This window comes from Leiobunum rupestre, chromosome 6 (assembly GCF_980474605.1).
Source record: "Leiobunum rupestre chromosome 6, qqLeiRupe1.1.hap1, whole genome shotgun sequence".
Classification (NCBI taxonomy): Eukaryota; Metazoa; Arthropoda; class Arachnida; order Opiliones; family Sclerosomatidae; genus Leiobunum; species Leiobunum rupestre.
The window spans coordinates 68,340,281-68,353,266 of NC_143389.1; the positions used below are offsets into that span (position 1 = coordinate 68,340,281).

Below are 12,986 nucleotides of genomic sequence, written 5' to 3' on the forward strand. Positions count from 1 at the left end.
TGGTTAAAAATTAGCTAAGGAGGTAAGTGAACTTCTATTATAGACACGGCTTAATGTTAACTAGGAGCCAAGTTTACCTTAGCAGGTCACATCACGGAAAGAAAATGAGGGAAAAAGATTCAACAAAAAATGATTAAAGAAAGCCCTGATTAGGGAGATCTAAAATTAAGAGCCAAAGTCCAGTTTAGCACTTCGCAAGTGAAATCCCAGCTGTATGAGAATCATCAGGTCATCATTCCAAGTGCATAAATTGTTTCCTGATTTACCAATATGGATGAATATTAAGCTCGTGTGTGTCAGGTTTTAAATTGTGGGCTCCCGTTTTGAATTACTATTTAAAAATATTGGTACTGGGGATAAGTATTTATCACTCTTGCCACAATTTTTGAAAGCAAGAAAGAATATTGGGAACCATATGCATTCAAAAAATCATCCTAATGCTAAGTTGCATAATATTTTACATTTGGAGTCTTATACTGCATTCTATATTAAACAAAGCAATAATAATATTAAATTAAAAATTGGTTCCCTCAATAATCATGCAATCAAGCGTCTTGTCCTTCTTTGATACTGGACATCCTACAGAAACTAGGGGAAAATGGCAATGGAGAATTTTGAATTTTAATTGTTACAGAACCAACATTTTTGGAAATTTAAATGGTATTTTTTAAAAAGTTCTTTAAATTATTACTCAAATAAGTCAAATTGGAGAAATTAACTTGTAATTACTGGATGACCAAACTGTGATTAATCATAATATTTCCAAAATAATTTGGAATTGAAATCTTTTAAAATTTGCCCCTTAATGATTTTCATAGTTTCTGAAACCAATAGTGATAAAATAAAACATTGAATTATCGTGGAATGAATAGTGTAGGGGTTTAGCTTGATTCCACTACCATCATATAACGGAAAAATTTACATATTATTTTAATCTTTCTCTCTGCCTGCAGCACAAACCTTTGATTTTTTGCCCTAACTCATTGCTTGCTGTTCAACTTAATCTCTGGCTGGCACGGCTCACCCCTTTACTTTCCCCAACCACATTTTCTGCTAGTGGCTTCACATCTAGGGTTCATACAACTATTGGCAACCAAACTTCCGTGAAAATTTGTGATATTTACCTGATTTTTTTCCAGATGCAAGAGCATTTAATTTGTTGAGATAACCTCTTACTTAGCATAATTTTTCATGTCATTGTTAACTTAACCACCTTTTCTATAAGGGGCATACGGTTTCTCCATTTATATCAAATAAATTCTATATTATATAAGAGAAGTGAAAGGCAAATCTTCATGAACCATTTGTACCCTTTAAGGCAAAAATTTGAACCTTTATAAATTTCCCTGCTATTTACAAAAAAAATTTGAATTTCGACTTTTCACTCTACAATCTAATTCCATGATATTTCCAGGTCTGTATGAACCCTGCTCCAGACAATCATTGAAATCATCTTTATGTCATTTAATTGATAGATTTGTTATTAAAATTAATTAAAAAGCAATTGAAGTGATGACAGTTCAAATATTTGAGATCTCAGGAACCCGATGGTGGTTTTAGAATTTTCCTATAATTGGCAGTCTCATCACTCGGAACAATCTAGTGTAAAAAGGTCTCATTTTCCTGGGTACTGTTCAAAGCTAACTGAGCTAGTCTCAGTTCGATAGTCCAATATACTGAAGGAATGAGGAAAAATTAATCACACCAAAAGCAACATAAGACCCAAAAGTGTGTCAACTCTACCTTTGTGCCCTTGAAAATATTTACTGAGAGCTAGTCTCACAATAGACTACATAATCTACTAGTAGGAATAGTACTAACAACAACATATTTAGTCTATGGTCTAGTGAGATTTTCTCTTTTATTTACTCGCTAATAGAACATAAGTTTTAATATGCCTCACTTGTTGGTGCTGGAATTAAGAAAATTTAAAATTTTGATGACGTATTATTAACCCCCTCTCCCACTCCCTCTTTTTAATTCATTAAACATTATACCATACTGACACACTTTTGGGTCTTATTTCACTATTGATCACACTTATGACATAGGACTATAATGAATAGCTTATCTTAAGTAAATTAAATGGGTACATTTATCCTAGCAATGTCTTGAGACTTAACAATAAATAAATAATTAAATAGGATATCATTTAGGAAGATGATATAAAGGGCAAATTAATATGGCCAGGCACAAGGGGGGGGGGGGATGTTGGGTCAAAATACTGTTCTAGACTTTTATCACAACCATCCTCCTTTCCTGCACAAGTTGTAGTTCATTCCGTTACTGATGATAGTAAATTTTCTATCTTTTTTATACTACCCCTTTCTCCACAGAAATAATCACCGACAGACGACTTTCTGCACCAAGCTACTTGCTTTGCCCTTCAATTCAATAAATTTAAATGTTGTGAAAGATACCAAATTGTTTTTAATTATGGCAATTATGTCGTCAGTCAGTGGTTTTCGATAAAGCTGAAGCAGTTATTCTTCTACTTTGCCTCTCTTCAACGAGTCCTGTATAAAACAATGATTAAAGCACACAGATCCTTTTTACCTACGAATCATTTATATATATGTCCAGAGAATAATACAAAATTATATCTGGAGTAGTTTTATTTTAAATTAGACTATTTACAAAAAGTTACTTGTGCATATACACATAGGTTGTTTGCTGTCACAATTTCTCTAAGATTCCCATACAAGCTAATTAAGAAAAATTATCTACTATAAACATAGAAGTATACCAACAATTTTGAGCACTATGCACTGCTCAAGTGTACAAGGTTATTTTTATTCTGTGTTTACCTTGCAAATTTTAAAATTAATGCAAATAGAATTTAATTAGGAATTCATAGACCAAAATTCCCAATTCAATTAGCTAAAATATTCCGTTATATAAACATGTATTTGCCAACTTTTTTTATTATGTCACGCTGTAGGGAGAAATGAGCATTTATCAATTTACTTTAGTTGGTATTGCAAAATTTAATTCTAATAATGTTATAAACCTTTAAAAAGTTGTACATTTTTGTTGTTTCAATTTGAAAGATGTCATGATGTAGAAAACATGCCAAAATAATTTTGTTATTATAAAACATTGGAAAATCCTCAATCTAAATCTTTAGGTCTACAGGCAGTACATTTAGGGAAATAAGCAAGCGCAGCGAGAAATTCCATACAAACTAATTAATTCAAACCATTACATTAACTACTAATCCGTTATTTTTCTAGTACTTTTACGAATAGGTTAAAAAACTGCATTAACTAATTTTTACAATAATATTTATTTATATTGAAGCTTACCTCAATAGAAATGACCTTTTTGTGTTTTTTAAACACCGTAAGTTTTGTACATTAGCCAAAAATTTAAAAAAAACCAAAAATCTTCTCAAAATATTACCCCCAGCATTTCAAACACATTGAAAGACACTTTACAATACCAACTAATAAATCTACATAAATCATTGCTCATTTAGTTCTAGCATTTGAACCTGCAGTAGCTTTCTGGAGCATTTATAGTTTTACAAAAGCCTTTGTATAGGAAGCTTACTTTTTAAATTCGAGCATTTGACAGAGTTACATTCATTCTTTCTATTATTCACATTTTTTATTCTACAGTTTTTGCATATAAGCTACGATTTATTTTAAATGAGCAAACGTTTTAAATAAGCAGTATCTAAAAGCAATTCATCTCTACTGACTGGCTGATTAACATTTCCCAAAAACTACTTCAGGAGAATATATTTAGAGGTCATTTGAATACCTAATGTACAAGATATTACATTGACCCATTTGTAAATACATGGATGGTATGGGTTTGATTAAAAAAATTATTTTACTTTTTAAGAACTCACCTAAGTACAATTTTTATTATTTTGAAAAGAGAAATAGAAGTTCTGAGTTAACAATTGGAGTATTTTTTCAATAATTTATGTTTCATATTTTAATCGAACATTCCTCTTTGTTTAAATCCAAATGAAACGTATTACGCAGAAAAATATAAAGGAATAAAAACAAGAGTCAAAACATTTGTAGGTAAATTTGGTTCCAGCATGATAGAAAAAGCTCGATCATAAATAGGGAGATCAATATTTGTTTACGTTACTGATACTCAAAGTGATGGTAATTTTATTATTCTCTGGATGATTCAACCAGAGAGCTACAGCAGGGATTTGGAATGAAAACAGCAATAATGTGACAGATCATGTTAGATGTTCTCAAAACAAAAAAATGGCTAAATATAGTACTAGAACTACAAAATTTTACCTCGCAAGAAGATGGAAAGCCATGTAATAATTTAACCTATCAACTTAAGTTTCAGTCTGTGTAGTTCCCCCAGTACAATAGTCATTATCACTAAATTTGTTTTATATACTTTATACACATTTTTCCCACGCAATTCTCCCAGGAAAAAAAGGAGTGTCCTTTTATAAACCTGAATAACTTTTATATAGAATGAATAAATTTACAACTTGCAAATTTTCCTAAAAGGCCCACAGATTTATATAATTTCTATAAATTTTATTTTATTTCTCTTTCAAAAAAAGTGATTAAATTTTCGTTCACTCAGTTTTTGCTTACTAGTTTCTACCGAAAAATTACTACTTCAAAAATACTCAACTTAATAAAAAAGCAACTCTAAAGTGTTGCAAAGCAAACACACCTGTACATTGACAGATTAAGTCAGATACTGTATAGTACACAATTACCGGTACATCACCACAAACAGTGGGAAAGGGGGTTAAAACATCCAGGGATGTTTTTCCTTGTCCAAAATTTTTAAATTTTTTTATTTTTACTTCTTGTTATTTAGTCATTTTGAGTGGTTCAATTAACTTTTAGAATCGGCACATCTCGGCAGAATTTTTTTTGGTTCCTTCACAAAACGAAAAAGAAAAATCTTTGCTTCAGGAGGAAATATAATTTGGAGTTGAAATTTGTTTCCATGGAGACAGAAGAGAAGTAAGGTGCGGAAGGGGATATCAAATGTTCCTTAGAGAGAAACAATATCGTTTTGGAAGGAATGGTGAGGGCTGGCGAGTAAGTATTGATGATTCATCAATTGTCCCTTTATCGAAAGACACACACATTTATGATGACAGAAAATATTGCATCATCAATTCTTTCTTTTCAGATAATCTGCCGAGACTTATTTTATTAAAGAGGTATGGACTGATGGTGAAGTCATTTCCCCATTATATGTGTGTTCAATCTTAAAGGTCGTCAACCTCCACCAGGTCTGGTAGTCACAGTTTCAGTTCATTCGCCACCTTTGATGCAATGTTTTTGAAACCTATGGAAGTGCCAGAAATACGCTTGAAGCGCACTCCATTGAGCGAAAGCCGTGGAAGCTTGCAGACTTCAATCTCCCATTGCACCAAAGAGTCTGTGTTAGGATCCCCGTGAACGCAAAGCAAGAGGAATTTTTCCCTTTGCTCATAGTCACAGTTGTTTTTATCTAAAACCTTACGGATTTCTTGCATGATCTCATTAGGATCTCTGGAAGATGTAGTTTTCATACTCCACGTAAATCTTAAGGATCGAGGTTTTACTTGATCATCATTCATTGTTCTAACGAAAGATTAAAATAACAATAAATTCAAATAAATCTGAAATTTAACTCCGATGAAGTTAAAAACTTAAAAAAATTTCAATTGGGGCTTTATACGCGGGTCTTAATTTAAGCCTTAAGCTTAAATTTGTATTCTGCCAAATGGTCTGAATGTGACTGATTTAGTTTCTCAAATGATGAATATGATGACTGATTAGTTGGGACAATAATAATTAAATGCGGATAAAGCGGATTAGGTTATAAAAAGTTTTGCACAGTAATCTGATTGACTAACTGGAGGACTCACACCCACTGACCCTTTATTAAACCCCATTCATGTTTCATTTATCAGTAGCGTTATATAATGAGTTTTATCAATATAGTAGTAAAGTGTTCTAGGGTTTGTTAATTTTAGCATATTTGTTAGATCAGTAAGGGTAATCATGTAGAATTAAGTATGAATCTGAGATTGTACAAAAACCCAAGAGTATATGAATCAGTTTTCCAATTAAAAATGTTTATTATAAACAAGAGAACCTTGCTTTAAACTAAAATTTATACAAGTATTTATCACCTTTTACTAAATCTGGAGGACAACTTGCTGAAGAATGACTGCCTACTACCATGAGATACACCAGAGGTATCTTGAGAGTGAAGTGGACCAGTTCCAGGACCGTTATAGGTGCTTGTATGCCGTCGTTCCCTATTTTGTCCACTATGAAAAGTGCTTCTATTTGCAGTTCCTCTTGGAAAAGCTCTATTAATTGTTGGTAACGGTGAGACTGCAGAAGGTTGCTTCACAGTTGCTGTACTATATTTATAAAGAAGAAATAAAAATTAAAAAGGAAATTTATAACTCACAGAAAAGATGTAATTTTATGTCTTATAGATACCCATAAATCATTTTAAAAAAGCTATAGCTAGGTAGACAATATAGCAAAACTAGCAAAGCTCAGCAAAACTAGAAAGTAGAGCAATATTATACTGCTCTTTATAGAGATAAAATATATTTTATCAAATATTTTGAAATTACACTTGACTAGCTGTGAAACTTGAATTCTGTCAATTATGGTCGACTGTATTATGGGTAGGAAACCAATTTTACTTGGAGAAATTTTAAACTAAGATTTGAGAGTAATTTTCATACTAAGATTTTAGGCCTGCTATTTTCTCATATTTGAGATTTAGTTACATCCTAAATAGAATTATAATATTATAAATAGCATTTGCTTATAATTGCTTCTTTCTAATTAAGTGTCCGACCTTGTCCTTTACATATGGGTATGAGCTAACCATTTTTTCTTAACAGAGTAAAGTGCCTACTGTTATGTTTTGTATTTGATTATGTGTTCTATAATTTTGGGTAGATAGACCTAAAAATATGTCACATCCAATGGTTTGCTCTATTACTGCATCATTTTTCTTTTATAAAAAATGGTAACACCCATTGTGGGATCCCATAGGTACAAAAATGGTAATACATTGAAAGGAAAGCCATACCCAAAATTTTGAAAGTTTTAGTTCTGGAAGAGCCACAGTATATCTCAAAGTAAATACTTATTTCCCACACTATTTTGAATTCCATAAATACACTAAATGAGAATGGTGGTAAAAACCATGCGACTAAATATCTTTTGAGCTGCATATTTCTTAAGGATTAATTCAGATTGCCTAAGCCTTTTCATAGTCAGATTAATGTCAGCTCTATCAAGCACCTTGTGGCTGTTTGTAAGCATTGTAATTAACTCTGATTAAATTTTTCACTGACGCTGCAAATTGTTTATTTGGACTTGGTTTAAGAAGATAAGATTTTGTTGGCCATAACTATAATTTTAAAACTTTTAAAATCAATACTGGTATTTGCCCATTTATTCATATAAAAAGGTCAATTTTCACCACCTTTGTTAATTATTTTTACCCTGGGAGCGATGACATTTACGCTAGGATAGTTCAATGATCATAATTATCATCACATCCGCAATAAAACCAAAATTCTGCCTAGAACAGAGTAGTATGGCATGAAAGATAGAAATAGATCAGAGATTAACTACCTTGGTCGGAGTGGGTCAGCAGAACACTCAACACTAGGAATTTCACTGCGTCCAGTACAGGATACGGACGCAGACTTGATATGGCCTTTGGGCCTTGGGGTTTCATCACCAGTCATAGGAAGGTTACTGCTGTAAAGTTAGTTGAAGTAAAGTAAAACAAACACAAAGGACCATGCAGGTTAGTAATAGTAAATTTCTAAATTCCTAATAGCAATTATTATCAGCCAACGAAGAAAGCAGTGTGTATTTACAATTTTAATAAAAATCCCCCGTAAACCAACCTTATTGTATTATCTACACTAGATGTTCTCTCAGCTGCAGCAGTTTTGTTTTCAGAGTAGTTATAAGTGTTTCTGCGAGGAATTCCACTAAAAGTTGTTTTCACAGTTCCAGCTGATGCGTTAGATGGAGTCTTTCTCAAAGCTTTGGATGGACTGCTGCCAGTTCCAGTTCCTGTAAAGCAAAACCAAAACTAAAATTCCTAAACTGTGTAAAATTTTTGGATTAATATGTGCAAATCCAATCATGCTTATTATGTTCCACAGAGTTAGAAACCAAAATAACTGAATTTGACTAGATTAGTATTACAATAAACGCCACATGCAACAGAATTGTGCTTTATAGAGCTTAAGACATGCAGTTTCGAGTTGTTTACCGACTTAAAATAGTATATCTTCACCAAAAACTATAACTGAGCACCCAATTAAAACCAGTTCCTTGCTTTAAAAATACATTGTTAATATTTTTACAATAATAATGTTGTAGTAGAGCCAGTTATTTGTCTTACATGATTGTAAAGAAATTTCAATACAATTTAAAATTAATAGGCCTCATTAAATGGATTTTGCAAAGGTGAGCAAAAAAAGAAAATTAATTATTTAAATTCTGGTGCAAGAGATCTAAGAAACTACTCGCATAGTAAGCGGGATTACTACTCTAAGCTAAACTGACAGGGGAAACTTGAGAGCCCAAATTTTTATCTAATAAATACTGACTTTCTAGGAATAAAGACTAAACAAAAATATGGTAAGAAATAGTACATGATAAGATTGGATATTGTTCAAATTTGATCAGTGCTTGTAAGGGAACTCCTAAACATTAATTAAAAAAAATGAATTTTATAATAATATCCGACAGACTGATTGTTATATGTACACAGTAGAGTAAGTAGATTTATTAGTACCGTCTAAATGACAAGTGGTTAAATATACCCTTTTTCTTTCAAGTGAAATAGCCAAAGGACAAATTACAGGATGATGTTAAATTCCAAAAAAAAAACTTGTCTCAAATTAATTATAACCATCTCAAAGATGAAGACTTCACAATACATTTTAGTGCATTAAGACAGTTGAACCTGGACATTTTTTTACCTGAAGGTGGCTCAAGAACTACAATGCCACCAGGAGCAGTTTTAACATGACGAGGTCCAGTTTTAGGAGATGGTGATGTGGTTGACCCCGTTCCAGTTGTTAATTCTTTTCCTGCGGCTGGGCCTAGAGTATTCATTGCTTGTTGCTTGTAAGTTGTTGCAGCACCAGTAGCATTCTGATTTCCTATTATGTTTGTGCCATTGCCAATCAGATTCATAGAATGTATATATCTAACTTTGCTTATAATATGGAATTCATAATACATAGTATGTGGGGGTTCTCAATCGCTGCGTTTACATTCTTGAGATACTGACATTCATAGTCTTTTACCCATGCACAAGCACATTTTTTACGAGGGTAAATTGTAAAATGGTGGGTGATAATTGCTTTTAAAACATTTCTGCTAAAGTCACTCTGTGCACTAAATTATGGAAACTTACTACCAGAGTGCAATTATGAAAATGAATGGGGGTATACCAATATTTTATGAGATAATGAAAATGTGTAAACGAAGTTAGCAATTCCCACACATATCAAAATTATACTCACAAAATTTAAGGTAAGTGCATAAGTGGGATTACTCTAAGTACCCAAGTTCGAACCGGTTCTATGGGGGCCATGCGTGTCCGTGTGCCCAACTCTCTCTCTCTCTCTAAAATAGAACTACCTCTACCTGCTATTAAAATGAATGCTAACTATTGCCGCGGTAAGCTTACGCCTTAGTGCTCGTTTAATAGAAAACCAAAGGAAATAAAAAAAACGAACGTCTCTTGAGTTTCCTCCTGATTCCCGGAGAGGGGGATAGTTTCTAATATTCTTTCCCCCAAAATCTCCTATACAAGAGAAACGGCCTAACCCGATGAGTTTCCACCGCCACGTTAATTCCCGTTTGGCACACTAGTGGGCGCCACTAGCAGAAATAAAATTCAAATTTTTCTCTCTTCGATTTTCTCGAGGATTTTTCGCACTCGCAACGGCCCCCTGAACCACCTCACGTGCTGACGTCACGAAAAGTGGAAGAACACGTCCCAGAGAACAGCGAGTCTTGGGTACTTAGATTAATACCACTTATGGTAAGTTATATAATCAGATCATCAGATTTGCACATTTTAAAAACTTTTTAGTTTTTTTTTTTAATTAGAGCTAATACCCAAGGCACCACCTTCGACCACATAAGCAATGTTGCTTGTGCATGATCAAGTAACAGGTGGCCGGGTTACAATGCGTAGGAGGGTGGTGGCAAGCCCTTCATGCCACGCGAGCCAACAGCTCCCTACACTAACTATTACCGTTAACCTCAGCAAGTTTTTATGGGAAGGGGAAACCGAAGATCTTGGAGGAAAACCCCTTTAACCAGTGGGGAGAGAACTTACAAACTCTACGCAGAAGGAGTGGTTCCGGATTTTCCCCCAGTGCCACTAGCTGGGATAGAACCCGGCTCCTCTTGCTGCGAGGCGCAAGTGCTAACCACTCCGCCACCCCACCTTTAAATCATTTAAAAAATTAATCTAATTCTTTAATTGGAAATTACTATTAATGGTTTAAATTTAAAAAAATTATCTTCAGGCATTACACGAGAGCGCAGTGAAATCTGACACAAGTTACTAGACCCTGTGCCGCCAGTATTTTAATTTTTATGGATATCAATTTCTAGTTATACACTTCCGCTATTTAGGTCATGGAATATCTTAGAACCTCCCTTTAAAATAGTAGAATTGACTGTAATTGGATAAATTTTCAATTAGCTTAAATTAAAAATTGAATTTAATCAATTTAAAATTGTGAATATGCATTTCTGAACAGTTTTAAGTCAAAGAAAATACGTTACTTACATTTTGCGAAAAGCCTGGCAAAACGTTCATTTGAACGATAATATTGGGAGCAAATGTCTATATTTTTAACTTAATTAAGTATACATGGAATTATAATGTCTCACTACTAAGGTGAAATCAATGCATATGCTGTCAAAGTTTTTAACTAGGACACATAACAAGTTTCGTGATTTGGTGCACATATGAAATTTTTAAAAATATGGACGTTAAAATCTATGATGTAGCACTTTAAATAAGTATTTAGGTATGAAAATAGCCTGCATGTTTCAGCTATTGTTGACGATATAAACTGTCTGACAGAGAAGTTCAGTAGATGATTAACAAATGAATTCCCACAGAGTCTCCGTTAGTGGTTCTCCCACAGGCGTTTGGTGATACTCTTTTAGCATCTAATCCCAAAATTTTAGTTTTTAACTATCAGAAAAACTGACTAGTGAGGTAAGTTATAACTATTGTGTATCAGTACACTTCAAATTTGAACATTTCATAAACTACCTTAAAAACATTTTACACCAATGATGCTGTTCCTCTAATTTATGGAAATTCGGGTACTTCAGGGTCTAAATCGATATTAGGGTAAATTAGGGAACCTTAAGGAAAATAGGTCCTTTAGGATATTTTAGGAACCCAAGTTGATTAAATGTCACTTTCTTTAAGAAAGAAACCTAACAGATGCTACACAATGAAGATGAAACAATATGATAGATTTTCAAAACTTTTGATGCTAAACTGCAGACTGTTATTCCATATTTACTTAAGCTTTTACCATTGTAACATAAGTAACAATAACAATAAGGATGAAACTTTTAGCCTTAGTCGTGCATTTTATCAGTGGTGAAAATTTATGTTTATTAATACACCTTTAAATTTAGATTGTCATATAATTGTTTTGGACTGGTATAAGTTTATTAATTCCAAATTTAGGTGGCACTAAGAAAGAGCGTAGATATTGGGTTGAGGAATTCGAAAAAAAGTACCAGTGGCTAGCTGGTGAGGTTTGTTTACATTTCATTATTAGAAATGGTGCTGTTCCTCAAACTAACTTTTGTTTTGAAAACCTCTACACGTTTTTATGGAAAGGGGGAAACTGTTTCACTCATCATGAATGGAATGGAATGGAAACTTGCAAACTCAAGGCAGTAGTGGTTTTGAAATGAATAAAGTTCGAACCTCAACCTAAAATGAGTGTTAGAAGAAATTGCTCTTAACATTACTTCATGGTAGAGTCTTTCTTGGATGGAGCTTTATTTGAGTGTTTATTTTAAGCATTTTGAAATAGCAAAAAATTTCATTAAGCCTTTGATTTAAGTAAATATTTCAATACAAAGAAATTTTGTAAAATGATACTCATGATTATTGTTACTTATGATGGTAAGTTTCTGATTATTGTCCTATGATTGTTTAAGCTGTCTCATCACCTAATCGTATATTACAAGCTTTTTGATAGTCCAGCACACTAAATAAAAATTTCTAAAATGCATATTCACTCTAAATTAAATAGTAACTAGTTGGCAACGTATGACAATTGCACCGTAGATTTTCAAACCAGTAAAATTAATGAAGAACTACACCCCATCTCTGACAATTTAGTACATCATGTGGGTGAAGTGTAGTACAGCGGCCTCATCGAATTTGATATTAATTTTGGTTGCGCCTGATAGACCTTGTCACGTAGATGTCGAGGGTATTTTTTATTTTGGCCGCAAATGATTATTTAATTGTTTAACTTAATTTTTTTAATTTTAAAAATTTCTCATTTTCATTGAATTTAATATTAATTTTGGTTGCGCCTGATAGACCTTATCACGTAGATGCCGAGGGTATTTTTTATTTTGACCGCAAATGAGTATTTAATTGTTTAATTTAATTTTTTTAATTTAAAAAATTTCTCATTTTCATTGAATTTTATATTAATTTTCGTTGCGTATGATAGACATTGTCACGTGGATGTCGAGGGTAATTTTTATTTTGGCCGCAAATGATTATTTAATTGTTTAACTTAATTTTTTTAATTTTAAAAATTTCTCATTTTCATTGAATTTTATATTAATTTTGGTTGCGCCTGATAGACCTTGTCACGTAGATTTTGGCCGCAAATGATTATTTAATTTTTTAATGTAATTTTAAATTTCTAATTTTTGGGCATTTGCACGTGTTTTGTTGTACTTATTTCCGTCGTG

At 32.7% G+C, this 12,986-nt stretch overlaps 1 protein-coding gene across 9 annotated transcripts in view; it reads right to left on the reverse strand.

The window, feature by feature from the left end:
* Positions 1–2,597: 2,597 nt before the first annotated feature.
* Positions 2,598–12,986, reverse strand: part of LOC149943272 (MAP/microtubule affinity-regulating kinase 3) — a 29,747-nt gene continuing 19,358 nt past the window's right edge. For 7 of the 9 annotated variants that reach the window (XM_090177646.1, XM_090177650.1, XM_090177651.1 and 4 more), the window contains exons 13-17: positions 8,975–9,157; positions 7,886–8,057; positions 7,605–7,733; positions 6,128–6,364; positions 2,598–5,573 (exon numbers count right to left, since the gene is read on the reverse strand). In XM_090177646.1, coding sequence (XP_090033772.1) covers positions 5,249–5,573; positions 6,128–6,364; positions 7,605–7,733; positions 7,886–8,057; positions 8,975–9,157 — 1,046 coding nt within the window. In that variant the 3' untranslated portion in view covers positions 2,598–5,248. The remainder of the gene's footprint in view (positions 5,574–6,127; positions 6,365–7,604; positions 7,734–7,885; positions 8,058–8,974; positions 9,158–12,986) is intronic. The other 2 variants (XM_090177647.1, XM_090177652.1) reach the window with 2 other exon arrangements.